Genomic DNA, 27,028 nt, shown 5'->3' on the forward strand with positions numbered 1-27,028 from the left:
AGGTCTGTTTTACATACAGAAAATTCTTTAGATGGTACTTCAATATTAGGTTGAGTGGATGGTAGTTAATTTTTTGAAATAGACTAATACATAAGCCCTTTCCCATTTTGAAGGAGAAAGGACATTGCACTTTTGTAGTGGGATTAACCACAGGCACATTTTGGGTACAATGAAATACACAACAGCTCCTTGGGAGTCCAGCTCACTAGCTCATTTGCTTCAATTCAATAGGTATTTGTTAAGCATCTCCTAAGTGATAGAAATTGTACCGGGCACTGATACAAAGGAGAAAAGATAATGTCCTCATGCTGAAGGGATCCTCACTTCTCTTTCACCATTGTTTTCCAATCTGAAGTGGCTGGAAGTTAATTTTTAGTCTCTAGAAGTTGGAAGAGATCTTAGTCTCCTAAAATTCATATATTGAAAGCATCTTGAAAAGGAAAAAGGAATTATAGTTCATTCTCTCAACCACAAAACTAAGAATTATAACTTGAACATGTATAAGATCTAATGAGAATTGATTAATAATAATACCTCTTATTAATTATAATAACATACCAATCATTATGTTCACTGATATTTGATTAATAAAAAATAATAGCACTTACAATTCAGTGATTTTTCCTTAAAATGGGAGAACAATGTTATGTGCATTCTACTTAAAAGATGGATATTGTTTTTCCTTTGGCTTAGAATTCCAGAGGACCAAACTGTAGGCTATTCCTATCATAGAATTGTCAGAGTTGGAAGGGATCTTGCAGGACATCTGGCCCAACTGTGTAACTAAAATACTTCAGAGGGGAGTTCTCTTTCCTTATTCCATTCTTCCTACCCTCTTTCTGCTGGGGATGTCGCTCTCACCTGCCACTGAAGGTGACTGAGCAGGGCAGCTCATCCGCAGTGACCCAATGTTGAGGGTGGCCATGATGGTCTCTGTGTCTACCAGAGTCTGGCTGCTTGATGTCTTGGGTGGGGAGGATAAGACAGCACACATGGAACATTCTTCTATGTTGATTGCATGGAGGTCTCCAGCATAGAGTGCAGATCCCTGAAGGAAGCAAAATAGATAGAGGAGAGATTTATCAGATGGAGGGATTTTGTCTCATGACTCAGGGGGGTGGCTTTTTGTGGGTAATGTGTTTTAAATCTATTAGATGACTCAAGTGGAAGAAGAGAAACAGAGTCAGAATAACAGTGGTGAGGAAAAAATTCAGAGAAAGGAGAGGAGATGGAACTAAAGGCAAGATTGGCATCCTCACAATCTTGCTAGTTACTAGCTGGCCCTACATGTGCTTTCCAGATTAACCAGCAGAGTGGCAGTTGCTTCTCTCTTTGGTGGAGAAATAGGAATGGATTTGGTCCCATCTCCAGGCAACTTAGAGGTCACTTCTGGTAATTCCTAACATTAGCTGGATCTGGAGATTCTGGTCATTTTCTTTTCTTCCTTTGTATGACTGAAGTAAGAGGGATGGCTCAGTGAACTTTATGGTGGCTTTTGTAAAAGAAGCAAATGCAATTTGCTCCTTGAGACAATTATTTTTGAAGCTTCAAAAATATTTCTTATATATTGCCAGCATTATTTGATGAAAATTCAAATGGTTTTGTATATTTCACAGTGCACATAATGGACTTCTCGTCCAGGAAAATGGCATAGAGTGGGAGGAAAACCTACTAAAGTTCAGGGAAGATATAATTGCAACTGAAATACAACATCTGCATAGTTCCATTTCTTAAAAAGGTAAACAAAATTCTTCCTCTTCATCTGGGCATGGTGGCTGATGCCTGTAATCCCGGCACTTTGGGAGGCCAAGGTGGGAGAATTGATTGAAACCTAGAGTTTGAGACCAGCCTGGGCGACATAGTAAGACAATATCTCTAAAAAAAAAAAAAAAAAATTATCCAGGTATGGTGGTATACACCTGTGGTCCCAGCTCCTCCTGAGGCTGAAGTGGGAGGATTGCTTGAGCCCAGGAGTTTGAGGCTGCAGTGAGCTATGGTCATGCCATAGCTCCAGTCTGGGCAAAAGAGCTAGCTCCTGTCTCTACAAAAAAAAAAAAAATTCTTCCCCTTTATACATCTTTATACATCTGTGGTGTCATGTGATCCATATAAGGTGTCTCCAGAAAAGATGAAAAAGTTGTAGTGCATAGGCTGGTCAGTATTAGCTTAAGTTTAGCTGTTAAATTAAAATCAGACTCAGAAATTCAGGGAAACTCTTATTTGTATGAAGACATGGTGTTTGAGCATAAACTCAAGTCACACAATGTCTGGATTTAAATCCTAGTTTTGCCACTTACCTGCTGTGTAATCTTGGTCAAATTGCTTATTCTTTTTGTGTTAAAGGTCACCATGTTTAACATCTACCCTATAAGATTATTCTGATGATTAAATAAGTTAATATATGTACAAACTATTTAGAACAGTTAGTTTCTGGTACCCAGTAAGCACTATATAATTGAAAGCTATTATTATTAGTAGTATTAATTCTAGTACTAATAGAATTATTTATCATTATAAATATTCACTATCCCCTTATGTGATACTTACAGGCAGAATGTATATCTGGGGAAAGTTCCGGAGAAATCGCCATTCTCTTTGCAGGTAATCCAGAGACCCAATGAACACAATGTCCTTCAGCTCCTGCCGGGTATAGTTGCTAGCTCTCAAGGGCATTACAAAGTTACGAAGCCCCAGCAGGGTTGAATGGGCGTCTCCAAATACACATGCTACAATGTGGTTCCGAAATTCATGCGTTGACTTGTCAGATCGTTTCTAAGGATAAGCATCCCAGAGTCTAGTCATTTTGATAAATAAGATGAGAGTCTCTCAAAGTGAGCTCCCTCTCTTTATCCTCATCCCAACTCTTCTAGGTACATACACAGTAGTACTTTCATAAGGTTAATAGAATTTTGCAAATTGCTTATAAAAATGGAAATTATGCATAAATTGTACAATTATATCTTTTATCTTTTTGTGGAGTTCCTTCTTATTTCACTTTTTTTTGTAGGTTTCTATTAGCCTGGAGTGCATCAATTAAAGTTTAAATCAGCATCATTCCTCAGGATGTAAAATCACTGGCCCAAATGAGGAAAACATCTCTTGATTTTTGTCATATGTTGCTAGCCTTGTATGTACTATAGTAAGATTTGGTGAAAAACTAAGACATTTTAAATTCCATTGCTAAAGTTATGTCATTTAGTGAGCCCTGAAATTACATCAAGTTGTATGACATGTTGCAGTATTCAGATGTTTTTCATATATTGTTTTGAATCATATGAATTTACCTTTTTATGGGTCAAAATGGTTAAATATTGGCCATTTCATATGGTTAAACCTAATACACTGAACTGATTCAATAGACTCTTTCCTGAGACAAAGAAATTCATCATGCAAAGTGCACAAAAGAAATAGGAAGGTTATAAAACCTCCATTTGATCCCAAACATTTGAATACCTAGCATACTTTTATCAGCATTGCCAGTTGTTAACATCTCCCCAAAATCATTAAGTTGAAAACAAAATAATATATATGACATATATTTAGATTAGGTTTTCTACACATTCATAGAGACTTAAACAAACAATAAATGTAACTTTAAGAAAATGATATTCCTGTAGGAAACTTATTTTAAGCCTGTGTCTGGTTTCTTTCAGGGAATGGGCTAGTGTCTCCTCATATGGCATTGGGGCGCAATAGAAAAAGCACTGAACTTGGAATCAGAAAACATAATTCTGTATTCTGGTTCTATCGTTAGATATACAACTAAGCAAATTACTCAACCCCCCTGATCCTCAATTTCTCTAAAATGATTAAAATCAAAAAGTTAATTTTGTTTTGAAAACTAAAAAATATATTAAAAGTATATGTTACTTGACTTCTTAACAATTGTTCGGTTACTATTAGTCAAATCTGGATCTTATTAAATTCCTAGATTTTCAAAGGAAGACACTTAGAAGTTGGTAGAATATAAGTTATATGCATTTAAATTTAAGCTTGAGCATGTTCTACATTCCTAGACACAAAAAGACTCAAAATATTTCAAATGGATATATCATTCTTCCTATGCCAGTGCTTTGCTGGGTTAAATGACATCTTCTATGAAATGGAAATTGGAAAAAAAATCTAACAGGATAAATAAGTATCATCTGATATCTCAACAATTGGAGTTTACCAAATTAGCATATACTGGGAAATACTGTACTGTTCTCTCTTTCTAAGGGGGATCTCCCCGTAAAGGGAAATAAAGCTACGTGTCTGGAAAGCCTTCCAAGAGAGGGATATGAATCCTAACCAAATCTATTAAATAATTGTCTCTTGCTAATCCGATTAGTTTTAACTTGAGTAATGAAGCCTCTAACGGTATTTAATGGAACAAGTCTGAAGTCCAACAATTGCTCTTCTGAGTAGAACTAAACAATATAAAACAAGATGCATGGCAGAGACCATTAATGGGCACAGCAAGGGAGGAAATTTCTCCAAGAAATTGTGGCACAAAACTGTCTCCCATTTAAGAAAGATGGTGGCTATTGGGGAACGAGGAGCATGTGCCATTTGTTCAAAGTAACTTAAGTGGACCACTTCCACTTAACCCTCCCACAGATGAAACCAAGTTTTCACATAAACAATATTGCAACCTGGACATTTCTCTCCTAGGGACACACGTTTCAAAATCCTTAGCTTTTCTAAAACTAGAAGGCATTCTAAACTTAACAAAAAACTCAATGGGTGTTCTGAACTATATTCCATATCAAGTATCATAAGGGAAATATCTAAATGTGATCGAATAAAACATCTGCTATTTCCATTCCTCGATCATGGATGTCTCACTCTGCCACCAAATTCCCAACCTTTCTAAAGATCTGCCTCCCACTGAAAACATGTTTGGCTTCCTGCTCAGCGGATGTTTATTTTGCAGAGTTTAGAATCAGACATAATTGCTAAAATGGTGAGTTTCAGCAACCCTTATAGTCTTCAGTTGTTATGATAGCTCTGACAGTTTTGTGCTTCTGATCAAATGATTGATCATGCTTTTACAAAAAATTGGAACATATTCTGTCAGGACACTGGCGCTGAGCCACAAGGATGTTTTGTGTGCGCGTGTGCGTGTACGTCTGTGTCTAGCAGAAAAAAAATGAACCGAACTACTTTCGGAAAGCAAGACAAGATATATATAATTATCAATTAGTAATAGATGAAAAATTATATAGTCCTCATATAGCATGCAAGCAATCATTTTTATTAGTTAAATTTATCAGCTACTGCTTGTAAGGTAAACCCCTGAGATTATACTTGAATTTCCAACTCCTGAAAATAAGAGTAAATGTAGATCCAGAAAGCAGGTGGCAGAACCTGGATTAGAATACAAGGCTTTTTATATCTTAGTCACTGGCATTTCTGTGAGCTAAGTTAGTTTATCTTTTTGAAATGGCACACAGGGACAGGACTGTAACATCTACAAGGATTCACCAAGGTTGTATGGGCTGGGGGGAGGAGGACATTTAGGGGGCACATTTGTGGCTGATGTGTTAAATGTAAGTATAACCAGCTTTAAGAAAAACCACTGTAGAAAATCCAAATTTCAAAACCAATACATTAGGAAAATGCTTATTTTCTTTGGAACAAAGAAAAAACTGCAGAGTCCTTGTAAACAGGAGCCTTCCCTGGCGCATTTAAATTAATTAGATTTACTAGCAAAACAGCAAATCTTCAGGAGAACATTTTTCTGAATAACTGAGTCAGCGAAATTGTTAACGGAGGGAGGGAATAGTTGAAGACATATAATTGTTTTAAATTCCAGCATATTATTCGCACACACTTTGTCAATACCACATGTGTTACTCTGTTACTCACATGGCTGGTGAGGTATGTGGGTTGTTTTTTTCCCTAAATTCACAGTTTACAACGAGAAGTGACAGGTGCTTATGACTAACAGAAGAACATCATTTACCCTAAGAGCAGCCTTATCTTATTTGAGATTTCATACAAGATCACCTACCAGAACTACCTTGTCCAAGGGGGTCGATTTGCACCAGTGAAACATACCACTACTGTCGAGCTGGTCAGTCTCTAGATCATAGAGTAAAGTCCTAAATAGGGAGAGTGGAGAGTTAGCCTGAGAACATTTGGGGCTCCACGGTAACAAAGCCAAGATATAAAACTCATTACAGCTTTGAGCCTAAAATGGATAATAACATAATGAGAATGATCTCAGGTCTGTGAAACTGCAGAATAAACATCCATGTCTGAAGAGTGCCAGGGGCTGAATGACCAGACTATATCATAGCTGAAACACACTAAGCATTTTGGGCAAAAATCACATCAGGATGTCTTCTTTACCTTAGATTATGTGTACCTTGAAGGTACTTATTTCTGCTCTTAATTTTGCTGTTATCATGATGCTATTATTGCTTGACAGAAATCATAAGCAGTGTTTAGGGCACCCAAATATAGAATTTAAAAGGCTGCGAGAGATTTAATCATGGGTAGAATTTCTCTCTTTAGCCTATTTTTCTCCTTTCTCCTTTACATATCTTTCTCTTTATGGGTCCCTGTGGAAACATCCTTATTAATTAAATGCATTCGGCATTCTTTACAGCTTCTATCACTGGCGTGCATTTTCCTAGACTTTGTTCTGATCTTGATCTAAGTCTTGGCAAAGCCCTCCGCGTGATCACCCCATGCAGTAGTCGGGCATAATGCTCGGTTTGTGATATATTCAATCACTGAAAGGGTTAAATGAGCTTTTGAAAAATCCCACTCACATCCTACGGAATGCATATTTGCTTGTTAGAGAACACAGGCAACCCTTCGATAATAGAATCACAGAAAGTTTAGGGTTAGAAAGACCTGTGTAAGTCAGGAGAATCTAGGCTTAGACTGCAGAAACGACCCTCAAATCCCAGAGGCCTGACACCGTGCAGGCTGTTTCTCACCCACACTGTATATTTCACTCAGGTGAAAAAGTGAGAGGCCTCCTACAGCCACTCAGGGCCATAGAGGGGTCAGAGGCTCTGCCATCTTATGGCCTCAACATCTGGAACATGCATCCTCAGTCATCAGGCAGAGGAAGAGAAAGGAACTGCCGTGGCCCAAAGTGACAAATGTCATTTCTCCTCACATATCCTTGGGCAGAACTAGTCACATGTCTCCTGCTAACTTTAAGGGGGCTGGGGAATATGGGAAGAAACTGAAATATTTGGTGAGCATTTCTGTCTCTGCTAGAGACTTTAAAGATTACCCTCCCTTATTTTATGGATAAAAGTCAAAGATCTAAGAAACTATAAAGCTGGCACTTGAATATATTGCTGAGGTTGAGGTGACAAGTGCTCACACCATCAGCTCTTGGTTCCTTTTGCAGCTTACGGACAGGTAGCTGGGGCCACATGACTAGCTCTGTCCAGTGAAACATGAGAAGTTCCCCCTCCCCTCAACCCCCTGGCCTTTTGCGTCTTCTGACTCTCTCCTAACCAGCTCTAGAGATGGCCAGCCTGGGTCCACAAGCGGTTATGGACAGCACACTGGCCCCTGCCTGCTTGACCCCTGTTGGACATGCCCCGTGAACAAGAAATGAATCTTGGTGTTGCTGAGGCACTGAGATTTCACAGTTTTACCACGGCATTACGTCCAACCTATCCCAACACCAACACCATTCCCAAAAAGCATGTTCCATGGCATATTCGTAATGGGAAAAGTCCCAAGGAAAGGTTTTCTGTGGTCAAATAAAGTTTGAGAAAATAGCATATGAAACGTTCCGAAAATAACATATGAGAGAATTTCTGCAATAAGGAAGTCCTTTAAAAATTGTGTAATCCAGTGTTTCACAAACTTACCTGACCACATAGACTTTCACTATTTACTTACATACTTCCTTATTTTATTTCTTTACTTATTTTAAAATACCTGTCACTATCCCCTGAAACATCTGTGGGGACATACTGTACTTTTTCACACCTGGCAGTCAGTAGCTTATGACAACACTCTCTCCTGTGCCATTTCACTCTACATCCTGGGAGAAATATAACCTACTGCTCTCTATGCCAAAGGGTTAAGGGGTTTTCCCTGTGAATTAATGTGGCTCATTATTCAACTCCTTATGTCATAATTTTTCAGACAAAAGGACTTACTCAACTTGGACTGAAGCGTCAGATCTATGGAAATGGGATAGGGAGAGGACCTAGTCAGGGAAGCTGGGGTGGGGGATGGGGCACTGGAGAAGGGTTTGGGAAGGTAGGGAAGGTAATTCCAAGTGAGATTGGCCATAGCCTTGATGTGATCCTTTATCTCCTCCTGCACTGAAGATTTATCTATAAACTGAGTGGACTTAGTGAATTCTAATCATTTACCTAGCGAGAAAATGTCGTAACATAAGTCTCAAGGTTGGCTTGACCAAAATCAGTTACCTTGTTCAATCAAATTGGCATGGCTTTTGGTAATTTAAATATCCACAAGTCATGAGCCCCAGCACCAAATTCCAAGATCCCCACAGGCTCTCTTAATGGTTCCAGACAGGACCATGGTGCTGGCTTTATGCCAGGCTTGTTAAAGGGCCTCACCGGGGAACATACTTAATACCTGAGTCTGGTTTTAATTTTTATCAGGATTTGGAGAACTGAATATATCACTCATTTATAGAACCCTCTTTCTCTCCATCAGTAGCTTTCTGGACACCGTCTCTTCGATTTCTCAAAATATGTTTACATAAAGTACCCAAGCTGGTGGTGACTGTCTCGCAGGGAAACTTTGAAAACAATTTAGAAATAGCTATCTTACCTTCAGAGAGGTGGCTTCCTGCTCTCTGCCCTCAGTACTCAAGTCTGTGGCTACTACTACTATTCCCCTCTGGTCACTTTCTTCAGCTTTTCCCCACTTCCCTTCCTTCTCCACACTCATGATGGATGAAGAGTCCTTGGTCTGGTAATTAAATGCCCTTTTGGCAAAAGGAAGATGATTTTCTCCCAAGCACATTTTAACTTGACTCAGAATAGCAAATCAATCACTGTACATTTCTATCATAATAAAAGCATGATCTATGTATACAAGCTGTCACAGACAACATCTTTCTTCATTCTGATGTTATGGAAAACAGATATGCTTTAGAGGAAACACCTGTTGGAGACCCGCATAAAGGAAAACGCTGGAGGACACCCACTTCATCATAAAGGCATCCATCTGGTGTCCTTGCCAAAGCAGAACCTAATGTGATTTAGATCACCATCCCTTAACTAAAGTTCCCTTCTGCCATATGCTTTGCAAATGACATGATCCTTGCAGAAATATACCTTCTAAAGAGACTAATAAATCATCTATGAGAAAGCTCAGCACTAGCAGTCTTAGAACTTGGAAATGAGAAATGGAATATAAAGGCGATGCTGTTGGAGGAAAAGGTAGCTATGGGGACACCATCCAGCTCAAAACAGACATGTCACACACTGACCAGGGTCGAGGTCCCTTAGGTGATGGGGCTTTGGTATAGGGGAGAGCCTGGCAAGAAATATGGTGGGAGTTGTCTGGGACGGCCTTCAGCAGGGCATGTGTGGGATGAGAGTGGGGTTAGTTCCCTGGTCCCAAGATATGCTTCTTACTGCCCAGGGAGTGCTACTTCTGCCTAGGAGCTTCCAGGAGGTACTGGACCTTGAAATGTCCTCAGAGTCAGGTCTGTGGCTTCCACCTTTGGAAATCAATAGGCCAAGTGTGCTGAGTGAAAATGGCTTCTGCAGCTAGTCCACATGTGGCCGTGTGGAGCAACAAGTGAAGGGAGACTCCAGCTTTCTTCTCCGATGATTGCCCTTCTTTGAGCTGCTTTGATATGCATGAAGCCACCGTCCTGTGAGCACGTGCTTGACCATGTTCCAGCTAGCCGTGGAAGTCAGGCTCTTTCCTCCCTGCTTTCTGGAACGATTGTGAGTAGAGCACTTATTCTCCCATGTTCTGAGTAACTTATCTTGTAGGAGTCCTACCACTTCAAGGAAAATATAAATAAAGGATTATGTGCCTCTGGTTACCAGTGGTAGCACCTGACGACAAAGAGACCAAACCATATAGGAAAATCACGTTTAGCGTAGTAGATTAGGTTTCACAGCGCTAAGTTAGGAAGCATGGTTTCCAAGAATGTAAATTAGTTGTCATTATTTTCTTCAACTTGCAGAATTGACTCAGATTATTCTCAAAGATTATCTGCCAATGGATGTGATCTTCCACTCTCACAATATCTGTTAGAAATTTCAAAAAGTCCCTACAGTTCCTTTTATTCTTTTACAGGCCTTATTTTCAGCTGTGTCAGGAAATCCCGGCTTATAATCATTGCATTTGAAATCACCTTAAAACCCCACAGGTGGCTTGTAAATTCTTAGGAGAGCGTTTTCTAGGCCGGATGCAGAGCAATATATTTTTTTGTTCAAAACTCGAGTTATGCAAAAATAACAAGTCTCATGAAGTTTTAGCACAGGGAGGAGGACCAGTCCCCTGATCCAGTGTTGGAAGGAGAGAAGGAATGTGTCTGTGTGTCCAAGAGTTTCAATGACCTTCTTGGTTCAATCTTTCAAAACTCCATTGCAGCTATCTCTTGACAGTAATAGTCGAGTTCAAACCAAAAATAGAGAAGCAAAACCTTGGTCCTAGGATGCCTCCGATGGTGCAGAAATTTTTGTATCTTGAAAGCTACAGCTGCCTTCTCTCCACTGACTTTGTATATAGTGACAAGACTATGTAGTTCACACCTGACTTGGGAATATTCATTTATTGCCAATTCTGACCACCTCTTTTGAGTTATGGGGAAAAAAATCACCTAAAATTTGGGGAATGTAAGGGCCAGTTTTATGATCAGTGCTTCCTGCTCTATCCGACTCCAAGGTCCCTCTTGGCCCTCCCCTTACACACCTGTACACATGCTATAGTCAAATATCAAAATCTGAGCCTAATCTTCATGGCTACATTATGATTTCATTTCCTTATAAGGCATTATTTTTACCTTGGAGAGAAGTTTAAAGTTTAAAAATATGAATAATTTTGAGTTCATTTCCCCAGGAACCTGTGCATGAGCAAGCTGATAGGGATCCTGGGAGCTCCCAGAAACTTCCAGGACCAAGAAACTGGGGAAGAGTCTGAGGAAGGTCAAGGATCCTCCATTGCCCTGTGAGAAAGGCCTCTGTGGTCCTTCCTTTTCCACTAAGAGTGGAAAGCATGCACCAGGCTCCGTGTCTTGCATGAAGCTTGACCAGTGATCCATGCTGATACTTTTTTACTGGGTAAACTAAGAGGAAACCTGCCAGGAAATCTCCTGGGACGTGACATACATTGACAGCATCCTGGTTGCCTCCAAAGCACCAGGCCGTCTTGGGAGCCATCTGGAAAAACCTTAGGAAACTTGGAAAAGGGAAATAAATTTGCTGTCTACCAGTGAGGGATGACGGGCTGTTCTGGTTTCCTTGGGACTGGGGCTTCCTAGGACATAAGACTTTCAGAGTTAAAACTGATCACTCTATTGCCCAAATGGGGTTACTTCTCCCTGCTAATCTGAAAATCTCCCAGGGAGGGAGGAAGGGGGAAAAAAAGAATAAAACACTTGAAACACTATGCCCAGAAAACCTTCCACAGTGTGCAGATAACTTTCCACAGGTCTCTGTGTTTATAAATGAGTTTTGCTGATGTTTAATGGAAGAGAGAACAGCTAGGTGGCCATAGTCCTGAATATTTTAAGACAACCAGGTTCTAGTGAATATATTTTCTAACCTCTCTGGTCTCCCCTGATTCTTTGCCTATGGAGAGTCTTCATGAAGTCTGTGTAACAATAAACTTTAATAGTAAAGATTGAAGGTATGATGAAAAATTATCTGTAAATGGTATTTTAAAAAGGAGGGGTATGATAATTCAGGATATCACTGTATTCAGTATAATCTTATTTCAGTCCACACAAGGAATATAAACTGTGTTTTAAGGTAAACCAATCAGCTGTGAATAGAATGTTCTGTTTGCCTTAAAATACTGCTGTACAGATGGGTTCTATCAAATTCATGGCCTCTGTTTTCAATATTTACAATCTGAAATCTCCATAAAGACATTTTTTTCTATCTCCTTGCTTAGAAGATAGATCTGAGGTCAGAGTGGCCCCAGCCCAGGTGAAGGCAAGAGGAGGATGGTGTTTCTCTTAGCTAAACCCCCGTCTGAGCCCACATTTGAGCATCTCTCTCTGTTGAGCTTTCCTTTATTTCTGATGAGTAAAAACTGACAGCTTTTCTGCAGAGCCTTTTCTGTGAAAACACATGTGTAGGCATCTCAGAACATAAACTGTTACCAGACGGAAGATCAAGGAGAAAGATAAAAAGACAGTTTCTCTTTTTCTCACTCATTCCGTAGACGGACCTTCATTTCAATCCCTTTATATTTTATGGATATTGCATTTGGGGTTTTCCACAACGTGAGGACAAATGAGACATGATCCAGAGCAGCAGGTACCTTTAATAAAGGCCAGAGTCTGTGCCCTCGACCGAAGAAGCTGGGACTCAGGGCAAGTCTCTTTTTTCCTGGGAACAGTTTCCCCAACCAATCTTTTCAGCATAAGGTTGTGTTTTAGGTGTTCTTTCCCACATTTCCTAATATTTTCTAAATATCCAATGACATAGAAAACATATTGATATGCATGGAAATTATTCTCCCCCCATAGACAGATTTGGGATACAGTTTTCTTTGTTCAATGGACTCAGAACTGAAAGATCAAGTCACTAACTCTGATACTTTCAATCCTACAATACATTACTGAAACAAATGCAAATTTCAGGCAAAAGACATTTTTCTATTACTTTTTTGGTGGGGTGTGGACATGGGGAGTAGTAAAATGAAATAATCTGGTATCTACCTCCCTTTTTATTATATTCCATTTTCTAGTGGATTGAGCTCAGGTCAGAAATTAATATGACATAAATGCTTTCCTTATGCAATAGGATAAGAGGCTTGGCCTGAAAAAATTACTAACAATATATCCTCCAAAAGAAATTAAGAATGGAAAAATAGCATCCATGAGAATGTTACTGGTGCAAGTGTGCACGTGAGCTTGCATGTATGTGAAAGAGAGATACAGAGGGCTGGGTATCGAATTGAAAATACAAACTCTACAGAGAAAATTAGAACAACTCCAGGCTACAGGTGTATGAATACTATGTATTTTTTTTTTCTAGAAATAGGAAGTTATTTCTATAGGAAGTCTTCTTCATATTGCTTAGTTTATCTGAAATCCCTATGGCTGAATATTGAAATGGAGACAACACAGTGTGCTGGTGATTACGGATTTTTGGAAACATTGGAAGGACATAATGATGTGTTGAGGGCCACGGGTTTTTAAAATTTCCTCACATCTGGAAGTCATCACTGAGGGAAGTCTGTTGAATAAGGGCATCCTGAGTGTTATAACACTTTGCTTCGCACCGGTGACCTGTCAAGAAGCAATGGAGATAATGGAGACGGAGGCCGTCTGGGATCCCTCGTGACATGGAGCCCTCCTGCTCGCTGTTACATGATGGCTGTTTCTAAAAAGTGGCATGCCTTGATTAAAGATGAAAAGTTAGAATTAGGGGTCTCTAGCGGGAGGGAAAAGGTTGTGGATGGTGTTCTTTAACAAAAAGCCTGGCTAGAGTACAGCTATTCCTAGGCATGAAAGGTAAGAGTCAGGGTTTGTTTAGTGGGAAGTGGAAGAGGAGGCAAAGGGAGAGACAGCCTTGGCAAGGAAGGGCGCCCTTACGTAGATGCTGTCTGTATTTCAGTTCTTCATATTAAAGGCAAATGAGAACAAGTCTGTTCTGTTCACCTCTAATTTGAAATTAGGTTTCTGAAACTCATTAAGTCCTTGGCTTTCCTTACGTATGACTCTACAGGTGACACTGATATCTGAATTCCTTGAAGCTGAGGCCTGTTGCATCAAGAAACATCTGGATGTTCCACCTCTTATCCTAAAGCTACAGAAGGAACTTTTGGGAGCCCTTTTTTCCTTTTCAATGTTTACTTAGTTGCAACCTTTTGGAGGGGGGAGGGAGGGAGAAGGGGGGAGAGAGAGAGAAAGAGAGAGAGAGAGAGAGAGAGAGAGAGAGAGAGAGAGAATGAATATGAATGATTCTATAAACTTTGTGCGAACTTTCCTATCATTTAAAAATCACCCCCAAACATACACACATGCAACTTTTGGCAGTAAAATTCCTTCTTACGTTTAACCTAAGTGTCTGTACCATGGGACCATTGCAACATGCTGGTAAGTGAATTTTCACTTGGATCTTTCTTGCTATTGTCTCACAGCAGGGACAAGAACATCCCATGGTTCTACAGAAGTGCATGTGTCTCTTTCTTTACTGCTCTTGTGGACCAAATGGAAGATTCAAAATTGTGCATTGTCAAGGTTTTCAGGTTATGCATGCTGGCTTTTATAGACTAGAATAAATTGGCATCTGTATAAAACTATCTTAATACAAATAAAAATAATATTGCCTTCCCGGTGATTAGTTTCTTGACGATTTTGCAAGAAAAATGCTTTCCTATCACCCCCTCTTTTCCATATCAAAATCTCCATGGAAATAGACTCCCAGTTACTGGTCTGTGAAAGAGTAAGGAAACTGGATGTCCTGTGAGGTCTTTTTCCAACCTCTTCCATTTGACCATCTCAGAGGAACTGACCCTCTTTCATTCAGGAATCTATGGCAAAAGTCTAACAATAGCCATAGCAAATTTCAGGTGTCTTAATGATCATCTTATTCTAATCTTTGATTCCTTAACTTCTATATTATTTTTTGGTTTCAGTGGAAATTTGAGATTATATAATTGAGCTAATTGCTCTTTATAAAGTATTCCTTATTTACCCTACTTTTCCCAGCTCTCCAACAACCTTTAAATCTAAAGTCAAAACTTTTAGTGGTGATTTGGGATGGAAATTATTGCCTTTGTCAAATTATCATAAAGGTAACTTTGACTATTATTTCCAGACATATGATGTGATACTGATCAACTTAACTATCTAGAACAGGGTAAACAAATTTTTTTTCTATGAAGACCTGGATAGTAAATATTTTTATGTCTTGCAGGCCAAGAGGCTGAATTTATATTATGTAGGTGGTTATATAATAAGAGAGAAATAAATTTTCACAAATTTTACTGATAATATTAAAAAGATAATAATAATAGCTTAGCACATTTTTAAAATTACAGTTTCAGTAGTGAAAAGAAAGGAATTTTAAAGGGATTTTTCTTAATTGGCATTCATAGCATTCTCTGTCATCAAAATCAATTGCAAATGTTCATATGTTAATGCTGACCTGTAATAAGATTTAACATATTTCGTCTTTGAAAATGTCTTTTCACACAGATAGATACTGCCAAATACTGAGAGTGCTTCATGAGCATATGATTCTAATTGGGTGTATTTATCATTTCAAAGACATTTATAGAACTCTATTAGATCCTTCTATTGATATTTCCCTTTTAGCGTGTCATTATATTGCAGATTAATCACTTGCAGTGGAGGTTTAGGTAGACACTTTTTAATTGCATAGTTAAATAATCTTTGAAATATAAAAAATTTATTTTGCACTTGCATCAAGGTCCAAAAAGATGCTGCTTGAACTGAGATTACAAAATAAATCCACTGAAAATTTGTGAGGAAATAGTGATCTCATTTCTTGTTTTAACTTTTGACGGCATGGGAAATATATAAAGAGGTGTGACATTACTTATGATTTAAAGGTCGATAATTATCGTTTGTAATTTATCATAGAATAAATTTCATACATGAGCTTTGCTTTGGCTTTTAATTTTAAATTTAATTCATTACGAAAAATGATCATCCAATAGATGTTCATTTTTCTTAATGAATTAAATTTAAATTAAATTAAATTTAAATTAAATTTAAAATTAAAAGCCAAAGCAAAGCGGGACATATTTGAAACTTGGACTTGGGGGGTGGTCCAGGGCAACATACGTAACCTAAACATCCGTACCCCCATAATATGCTGAAATTAAAAAAAAAAAAAGAAAAATGATCAAACCTCCAGTGAACGATAAGTTAGAAAACCATTTAGAGTTCAAAAATAGTGCTTGAATGCAGTTCTTCTCCTTCAGAAGTATTTCAGTCTCAACCCAGAGCTCAAGAAAAAAGAAATCACAATAAAACTTTACTAATGCTAACCTGTTGAACTGATATGTGGTAGGGAAAGTCAGGATTTTCAGCTTCTATTTCTTACAAAAATTTGCAGAACTAATAACAACAGAGTCCATGAGAGCACATGAAATTCACCATTGACACTACTAGTTGAATAACTCATGATAAATTCAAATATTTTTTGCTAAATACCTCCTGATGAATAATATAATGAATAGCCATAGTCCCTCTGCACCTTACATTTTATAACCTTAGTAAATTTGTCTAACTAGGAATCTTTCTGCTCCATATGTATTTTTATATCAGTTGTAATACATCTTAGCAGATTCCACTTCAGTTTTTACTGAATTAGTGTTTTTTCAACCTCTTTGAATATATTTTCAGAGATAGTTGTGCTATGCAGACAGAGACGCTAATTCTTTAGTCGAATCAAACTTAGCATTGACTCCTTGAATAAATAACAACTAAGCAATATCAGTGACATCTGTTAACTGGTTAAGAGCCAAGAGGAATCATTCAAAATCATTTTCCTTATTTTTTAATTGACTATTGGTACTGCCCTCAATGTTCTCAACTCTTCTAGCAACCGTTTATGCTGAAAGGTTAATAGTTTTAAGCAGTTTTGTTTTGTTTAAATACATTTCTTTGGTTGATGCAATCAAACACAATTTAATTGGCTAACCGTCAGTAAATGGCTTCCCTTGCTTGACTACCAAGTAAGCCACTCAGAAACAAACTTGGTTGTAAATTATGCTGTGATGAAATAGTCTTTTTAAATTTTCTATTTTTTCTAATCATTGCTTCACTGTACATTGGAATATTTTGATAAGTGCATAGTTTGATAACGTCAACATATAATGTATGCTTTTAGCACAGATATACTTTTATTGAAAATTAAGCACAATGCTTTACCACTGCAAACTATAAAAAAGCAAGTGGTGGAGTGGAGTTTGACATTTGATCTAGAACACAGCCTGGAACCACTTAAAAACAGCATTTACACAGATCCATGATATCACAAAATCTCTGTGGCATTTATTGATGATAAATTTTTTCATGTGTTATCTATAATTCTTACATGTTTGGGTTTTTGATTTGCAGATTAAAAGTGGCAAATTATAGTTAAAAAGAGGAGTTTCTGCAAAGAGACAGTCTTATACAAACTTAAGGGACCATTAGAAGTTTAATAAGAAGATGAAAAACAAAGTATAAAAAGTAACCATGAGGAAAGTTCTTCCAGGATGGCATGCTAAGGACTTCTGAATATCTACCCTTCTATAAAAGCAACAAGAACACTAAAAAATATATCAAAATAAACTTCTTTAGAGTTTTGGAAATTAACTAAAGGCTTGAAGCAATCTGAGGAGTATTTGTTTAAGAAAAATGGCAGGATCTCGGTAAGAATGGTGAACCTTGTGGCATTTTGAGTGACCCTATTCCCATCCCTCTTTCCTCAGCTCTATAGTAGGCTTAAAAACCAGAAGCCTTACACATCACGGTGGCTATGAAAAACAGCAGTCCGGGAGCTACTGGAGAGGAAAGAAGGGATTTCGAGCCTTCCAAAAATCCCTATTCACAGAAAATATCATTATTTGAGCTTTCTAGCAGCTTTCTGGGTATACCTATTCACAGGGCTTGTCTTTATTTGACCTGATCCAGAGTTTCCTCAGTGTTAATAGCCATTTCCTTTTGGGTATTTTTCAAAAATCATCAGCAGCAATTGGTTAAAATTGCAGATACCTGCAATGGATAGCTATGGCAAAAAAGAGACTGAGCAAAATTCTTAAAAAGAAAATCTGAAGAATGAAAGTATTTAGAGGACATAAAAAAGTCCTAGAAATACTAAAAAACAAAACAAAACATGTGCATGTGCAGAGCTGCATGCACATACAGGAAAGACCTGAGATATCCCTAATTCTTTATCTTTGGCTGACCTTAAGTCTCTGTACAAACAAGAAATGAAGGCTAAGGCAGACATGTAAACTGCTAGAGTGTTGAAGGAATTCCCCGACATGTACACAGAGCTCCTTGGCAAAGGCAAGGAGACTTACCGGTTCAAGGTATTTAAGGAAGTCTCAGTGCAATCATTAGGTGACCATAAAGTTGAGTAAGTGGAGATTTATGTGTCAGCACACAACAAAGAGTATGGATTTTAGAGAATTAGTTTGGAAAAGTTACTAAATAAACAAACAGCAGAGACAACATAATAACAGCAAACTCTGAGATGAGAGAGGGAAATAATTTCCAGACTTACCAAATTATGTTATTAAAAACATCTAGTTTTCCACAAGAAATTATGAGACACAAAGACAAAGAAAGTATGAGCCATACACAGGGGAAAAAAAAAAGAAAAAGCAAATGCGATCAACAGACCTTGCCCCTGAGGAAATCCAGACATTGGATTTACTAAGCAAATATTTTAAAACAGCTATTATAAATATATTTTAAAACTTAAGAAAACCATACTTAAAGAACTAAAGAAAGCTATGAGAATAATATTTCACCAAATACACAATATCAATGAAGAGACAGAATATAAGAAAGAACCAAATGAAAATTCTGGAGTTAAATATTAATAGTATAATAACTAAAAAGACAATTTTAAAAGAGGGGCTTAACAGCAGATCTAAGTTGACAGAGAAAAGAATCAATGAATTGGAATATAGTTCAATTGAGATTATCCAGTCTGAGGAACAAAAAGAAAAACATATTGAAAAAATATGAATAGAATATCAAAAAACTGTGGGACATCATTGAATGTTCCAAAACACATAAAATGGGAGTTCTAGAAGGAGAGGAGAGAGAGAGAAAGAGAGAGAAAGACTGTTTAAATAAATAATGACAAAAATTCATAAATTTGATGAAAACTTTAATCTACATGTCCAAGAAGCTCAACAATCTTTAAATATTCTCAAAGGAATTCATACCTGGATACATCATAATCAAACTGTTGAAGGCCAAAGAAAAATAGAAAATCGTGAAAGCAGCAAGCAAAAGCAACTCATCATCTACAAGGGATCCTCATTAAGAAATTTAATAGCTAATATCTCATCAGAAACCATGAAAGCCAGAAGATAGTGGGAGGACATATACAAAGTTCTGAAGAAACAAACAAACAAACAAAAAAAGACTACCAGTCAAGTATTCTATATCTAGCAAAGTATCCTTTAAAAATGATGAAGGAATGAAGATATTTCTAGAAAAAGAAAAATTGCCAGAATTGTTAGCACACTAGTACTGTAAGAAATATTAAAGAGAGTCCTTCAGGCTGAAATGAAAGAACAACAGACATTGACTTGAATCCATGTTAAGAAATAAAGCTATCAGTAAAAGTAATTAATTAATAAATATGAAAGAGAGCATATATATACACATATAAAGTTTTTCCTATATGATTTAAAATTCAAGTGTGCAAAGCAATTATAAAACTGTGTTGATTGGTTTATAATGTATAAAGATGTAAATTGTATGACAATAATAGCACAAAGGTAGGGTCAATGAATGGAGCTAAATAGAAGTAAAGTAGTTGTGCATTACTGAAAATTATGTTAATTATAATCTCTAGGGCAATCACTAATAAAATAAGAAAAACATTTTAAAAGAAATGCCAAGAGAATTAAAATGGTACAGTAAAAATTATCTATTTAGTAATAAAAGAAGAACGTTATCGAGGAAGAGATCAAAATGATAAACAATATAGAAAAAATAACAAAATGGCAGAATTAATTCCTTCATTATCCATACTTAATTTAGATATAAATGAATTACATTAAAAAAAGGCAGAGATTGTAGGAATAGTCATAAAACATATATTCTGTTTTCAAGAGACGGAGTTTAGAATCAAAACACAAATAGGTTAAAAGTAAAGGATAGGAAATAATGTACCATGAAAACAACTAAAGGAGAGCTGTAGTGGCAATACTAACAAGATAGACTCCAAAAAGAATTGTTACTAAAGACGAGAATGATATTTTATGATGATAAAATGATCATTCTACCAAGAAGACACAAAAATTGGAAGCATATACACACTTAACCTAACAAGAGAGCCCCAAAACACGTCACAAAATCTAACAAAACTGAAGGAAAATAAGGCAATGCAACAATAATCGTTGGAGATGTCAAAACTGCAATTACAATAATGAATAGTATAATTAGGTAAAATATCAATGAGGAAATAGAAGACTCCAGCAACGCTATAAACCAACGAGGCCTGACAGACATCTTTAGAACACTTTTCCCCAATACAGCAGAATACACTTCTCACATGCACATGGAACACTCTCCAGATTAAACTCTGAGACCACAAAATATGTCTCAATAAATTTTAAATGATTGAAATCATTCAAAATATGTTCTTTGACCACAATGGAATGAAACTAGAAATCAATAACAGAAGGAAATTTGAGACACAAACTATTAAAACTGATTCAAGAGAAAATATAGAATTTGAATAGACCTATAGCAAGTAAAGAGATTGAATTAATAATTAAAAAATTTTTCACACAAAAGAGCCCAGATAGTTTCACTAGTGAATTATAATAAATGTAAAATAATTAACATCAATCCTTTACAACTCTTATAAAAATTAGAATAGAAGGGAATATTTTCTAACTCTTTTTTAAGGCCACCTTTATCTCATACCAAAACAAGACAGAGATCTCATAAGACAAGATACCTAAAGGCTAATATATCTTATAAATATCAAGGCAAAAATTCTCAAGACTATAGTAGGAAACTGAATCCAGAAATATATAAAAAGAATTATATACAATGAACAAGTGGGATTTATCCCTTGAATGCAAGGTTGGCTCAACATAGAAAAATCATCAATGTAATACACTAAATTTATAGGATAAAGAAGAAAACCCACATGATCATCTCAATATATGCAAAAAATAAGCACTTGAAAAAATACAACGCCCTTTCATGACCAAAAAACACCAACCAAACAAGATAAAGAAAGTAATTTCCTCAACCCAATAAAGGACATCAGTGAAAATCTCACAGCTAATCTCATATTTAATGGTGAAATATTGAAAGCTTTCTTCCTATAATTATGTACAAGACAAGAGAGTCAACTCTCACTGCTTCTATTTACCCTTACACAGGAGGTTCTAGTCAGAGCAGTTAGGCACACACACATAAAAGAAATTCAAATAAGCAAAAGTCACTCCTTTTACCTATGACACAATACAGAAAATCCTAAGAAATACACACACACACACATCCTGAAATCTACTAGAACTAATAAAAAGCTTCAGCAAAGTTGCAGCATACAAAACTAATATTCAAAAATACATAGAATTTGTATACACTAGCAACAAAAAGTCTGAAATAAAGTTAAAAAAATTCCATTTACAACAAAAAAAGTTTAAATGCTTAGGAATGAATTTAACAAAAGTTATGGAAGATTTGTATAGTGAACACTATAAAATTATATTGAAAGAAATTTAAATAAGATCTAAATAAATGGAAAGATATTCCATGTTCATGAATTGGAAAACTAAATATTGATAAAATGGTAATACTCTCCAAATTGATCTGAAGCTTCCACTCAATCTTTATCAAAAACTTAGCTGTGTTGTATTGATCTTAAAATTCATATGGACGTTGAAAGAACAGAGAATAACAAAAGCAATCTTGACAAAGAACAAAAAAGTTGAGGAATAATACTTCCTGATTTTAAAATTTACTACAAATTACATTAATCAAGGCAATGAGTTACTGGCATAAGAATCTATGTCTATAGATTAATGGAATATAATTGAGAGTCCAGATATGAACTCTTATATTTATGGTAAATTCACTTTCAATAGGGTGCTAGCACAATACAAAGAGAAGATTAATGGTATTTTCATCAAATACTGGGAAAACTGGATATTCATATACAAAAGAATAAAGTTCTAGCCTTATCTCACACACCGTATGAAAATGAACTAAACTGGATCAAAAACTTAAATGTGAGAAATGAAAGTATCTCTTAGGAGAAAAGATAGGTGTAAATCTTCAAAACCTTGGATTACATAATAGTTTTTTTAAATGTAACACTGAAAGTTACAGGCAATAAAAGAAAAATGTGCACAATTTGAACGTCATCAAAATTAAAAACTGTTGTACTTCAAAGGACTCCATGAAGAAAGTGAATAGACGACCCATGAAATATGAGAAAATATTTTCCAATACTATATCTGATAAAGGGATTTAATCAGGAATATATAAACAACTTTTACAACTCAACAACAAAAAAGATAATTCAATTAATAAATGAATAAAGGACTTGAATAGACATTTCTCCAAATAAGACACACAAATGACCAATAACCACATAAAATATTTTCAACATCATTAGCTATCAGGGAAATCCAAATCAAAAACACAATGAGATACCATTTCACACACAATAGGATGACTAGAATCAAGAAGATAGATAATAAAACCTATTAGAGAAGATGCAGATAAATCGAAATTCTTGTGCATTGCTGGTGTGATTGTAAAATAGTGCATTCACTTTGGAAAATTGTTTGGAAGTTCCTCGAAATGCTGTGGGTAGAGTTACCACATGATACAACAATCTTACTCCTGAGAATATTCTCAAGAGAATTGAAAACAAGTTTTTCAATACCTACTAAATAGCTCATTGAAATTTCGATTGAGGCTGTGTTGGGAAAAATTGACATCTTAGCGACACTGAGTTTCTAATCCATGAGTATGAAACATCTTCACATTTGTTTAGGTCTTTGATTTTTTTATCAGAGCTTTATAGATCCTATACATATTTATATAAATTATATGTATGTGCTATTGTAAATGGTATATTTGAAATTTCAAATTCCAGTTATTTGTGGCTGGTGTCTGGTAGGAAAGCAATTGGTTTTTGTATACTGATCTTGTATTGTAGAACTTTGTTATAATCACTTATTAGTTGCAGGTGGGTTTGTTTTTTTTTAATTTCTGTTTAGATTTCTTTGACCCAAGTGTTATTTAGAAGTGTGTTGTTTAATTTCCACTTTTTTGGAGAGTTTTACAGCTTTCTTTCTGTTATTGATTTCTGTTTTAATTTCTTTCTTAGTTTCCACCCCCCATCTTACATTGTCCATTTGTTCTTCCATGTTGTCTACTTTTTCTGTGAAAGCCCTTAACTTATTAATCATACTTCTTTCAAATTCCAAATTGGTATCATATCTGAGTTTGTTTCTGATACTTATTTTGTCTTTTTATATAGTGTTTTATTTTTAGGTTTTTTTTTTTTTTTGCCTTTTAGCATGCTTTGCAATTTTGTTTTATGATGGGATATGGTGTATTGCATAAAGAAACTGAGGTAAATAGGTGTTAATGTGAGGTTTTATGTTAATCTGGCTAGGAATTGTCCTGTATTTGTTGTAGCTGTAATTTCCAGAGGCTCCAAATTCCTCTAGTGTCATTGTTTTTGTCTTCTTTATTGTCTTTTGGTTTCCTTAAGAACTCCTTTTTGAATAGTCTGCACCTTGCAGCTCTTTCAAGTAGAATTCACTTTTGTTGTCCTGGATCCACATTGGTGTGGTGGTAATGTGTTAGGAGAGGAGAAGATTATAATTTTTTTATTAAATCTCAGGTTTTTATTGGGCCTGTTTCTTGGGGCCATGACCTCCACTGTGTACCTTAACTCTACCTGTTCCTCCCCCATACCTCAGGTGAGACAGAAGGATAGGAGGGGGCTAGAGTAGAAGACATGCATTTCCTCAGGTGAGACAAGTCACTGGGGAAGTCTTCTCTTCTGGAGAGGAGGCCGTTGTGTTGGGGAATGCTCTGGGTGTATCTCACAGTGGTTACTCTTCCCTCACCCTGACAGAGTCTCTGAGGGGATTTTTCTCGGCTCCTCACTGTGAGAACCTGGTGGGGTTCCTTGAGACAAAACCCTCAAAAGGTGAGGGGCTCCAATCCTGAAGCCCCCAGGAGTTTCTCATTCTTTACTTAGTCTACACTCAGCCTCCAGTAATTCATCAAAATTATCATGTAAACGTTCCTACCGGTTTAGAGCTTCAGTGGTTCTCCCCACCACACACACACACACACAGAGACACACACACACGCACACGCACACACACACACACACACACACACACACACACACTAGATCTCAGCTGTGATTCCTCAGATTTCCAGGTGATGGTTTGCTCTGCAACCTCAGTCACTGATGGGCCAAGAAAAGTCTACTTTTCAGTTTCTTCAGTATTCTTTTGTTTCAAGGACAGGAGTGATGACTTTGGAAGGTCTTTACATATTGGGGTTAAGACTGAAAACTCGGCAACAGCTTTCCTTCACCACAGCACAGGTTTCAGAGACTGGTTCTTCTATGCCATAGACTCAGGCAGCTCAGTTTTCAAATGTGGTTCACATCTCGGTACATCCCATCTACGCACTTAACCTGAGAACTCCCCCTTTGGTAATTAAATACACTTTCTTCACGGGTCATTATGATGTGATTTATGACATGTGTGTAATTGTCAAAATTACTGTGGGTAATTAAAATATGAAGTGAATGCTGCCAGAGGCTTCAGTCCCTCTCGGTGTCCTCATTAAAAATCAGTAGCTGACCAAATTATAAATAGACTGGTTTGCACAAGTTCCCGGCAAAACCTAATTATGAAACTTATCCTTATTCTATCAGAACTCACTCCATTAGTCATGCAAATTCTGAAAATGATTAAGTTATTTTATGTGCTGGAATTGTGGAATTAATAATAAAGAGGTGGGTAGCAGTAATTAGACACGACTGTGAAACTTTATGATGTCAGGTAACTCTGGGTCAAACTTGCATCTCCTCCTGACCCCACACCCCACACAGGCACCCTTACCTTTAAGATAGTATAATATGTGGTTTAATGGTTTCAATGAATTTACGGTAACTTTTTAAATGAGCGCTAAAACAAGGAGTGGGAGGAAGATTTATAAACTCTGCATGAGGTATTATCTTGGAACTGGTTGGAGAGAGAGATTTGGTGACTATCATCAGTGGAATCCTTTCTCTCCAGAAAAGGTGAAGTGCCGCAAGGAGAAATGAATTACTCTGAGTTTGTTGCAGGATGTCGAAGCTGGGACAGGAGCAAGTGATGACTTAGAGCTGGAAGGAGCTTTAGATGATGGTGTCTCATCTCCTCTCTAAATTTACACCCAGGGGATTTAGCCTACAGAAAGCACTTCAATGCCGGTTAATAAGAGAGTCAGGCTTCGAGTTCAGTGCCACATGTCTCTTCTTTAAGATGCGATAGGCCACAGACTGATGGGGAAATGGGTGTGCGTCGGAGCTGTCTCAGCATGGGACTGGTGAGAGCACATCAAAGGCGGGTCCACAATAAGTGTCCAGAGGACAGAAAAGGTAATTCGCTGATTGCTCAGCTGAGTGAATCCCAGCCTCACGTGGGACAAGAGAACTACTATGTGGAAACACAGACATCATGATGCTTGATCAGAAGAGGCTAAGAACTTTGATGACTTAATCAATATATCTCTAGATAAGCAAAAGTAGATGAAATGTAACAGATAAGGAAGGAAGAAAAGAAGGATGGAGGGAAGGAGGAAGAGAGGAAGAAAAAAGAGAAATGCATATTATATAGAATGATGTGACATTTAAGAGATACAAGTTTAAGTACCAGTCAGGCTATGGGGGTTCAGCATCACCAATTTGGCTAGGGAAGGATGGGGTACTTATGCAAATATTCCTCTGGAAGGGAAATGGGGAAAAAGAAAGGCCAGAGAAGGTGGGGAGGGGTATTTCTCACAGGAATACAGAAATTCTAGCTCTGCATACAAAACTAATCGACTCGTACTACTCAGCTTTAAGAAACAATGGTGATATAGCACCTCTTGTATACTCCCGGATAGAGCTGGAACGCATTCTACTAAGTGAGGTATCCCAAGAATGGAAAGACAAGCACCACATGTACTCACCATCAAATTGGTATTAACTGATCAACACATAAGTGCACATATAAGAATAACATCTATTGGATGTTGGGCAGGGGGAGGAGGGAGGGAGGAGGGAGAGGAGGGGAGAGGGGATGGGTATATGCATACACAAAGAGTGCAATGTGCACCACCCAAAGGATGGACATAATTGAAACTTGGACTTGGGGGGGGCAAGGGCAACATACGTAACCTAAATATCTGTACCCCTATAATATGCTGAAATAAAAGAAAAGTTTAGTTAAACAAACAAACAAACAAACAAACAAAAAACTAATCGACCGCCTTTATCAACTCATGGACTATCTGAAATTCATCCTTTTATACACTTTCCCTGGGTTAAGGGCAGAAAACTTTCTGTGCTACTAGACAGTGAGATCTCAAATGGAAGGCCACAAAGCTGTGAACTTGGCATAGAAAGAAACAATCCTCTGCAGCCCTGCCTGTTTCAGATGTGACTGGTGAATATCAACACAAATGTGGGCTTAATCCTCCACAAATGTGACAAATAGAAACCATTTTTACAAACATATAGAAGGTCTTTGTGGAGATGACATAAGGAAGAAGCAATCGAGACAAGGGTATGGGTCCAGTTTTGGAGAGAGGCCTGCTGAAGCTCAGATGACCGTCCACAGGTCATTCCTAATAGGAAAATGACTGTAAGAGATGAATGGAGAAAGGGGTCGACATTTAGAGATCTGGGGATGAGGAGCTGAGACTGATAAACCCGTTGATAATAGAGATTGATAAACTCATGCAAATGCAGAGCTTTATAGAAGAGAAGGCAAGAATCTGGCTGCAACAGTGATGCGATTACCCATCTTTGACAAATGCAGGGGCCGTTAAACTTCCATGTGTGTGTGTGTGTGTGTGTGTGTGTGTGTGTGTGTGTATGTGTGTGTGTGCACACACGTGGCGTGATATGACCTTCTACAGCAACATCATGAGGTAATT

The 27,028-nt window shown here is 37.2% G+C and overlaps 1 protein-coding gene across 1 annotated transcript in view; it reads right to left on the reverse strand.

The window, feature by feature from the left end:
• KCNU1 (potassium channel, subfamily U, member 1) overlaps positions 1 to 27,028 on the reverse strand; it is a 167,116-nt gene that overhangs the window by 18,928 nt on the left and 121,160 nt on the right. The window contains 3 exon segments of the mRNA XM_012651091.1: positions 862 to 1,048; positions 2,548 to 2,772; positions 5,996 to 6,086. Coding sequence (XP_012506545.1) covers positions 862 to 1,048; positions 2,548 to 2,772; positions 5,996 to 6,086 — 503 coding nt within the window.

The sequence above is a fragment of the Propithecus coquereli genome, unplaced genomic scaffold, assembly GCF_000956105.1.
Source record: "Propithecus coquereli isolate 6110/MARCELLA unplaced genomic scaffold, Pcoq_1.0 Scaffold349, whole genome shotgun sequence".
In the NCBI taxonomy this organism is placed as follows: Eukaryota; Metazoa; Chordata; class Mammalia; order Primates; family Indriidae; genus Propithecus; species Propithecus coquereli.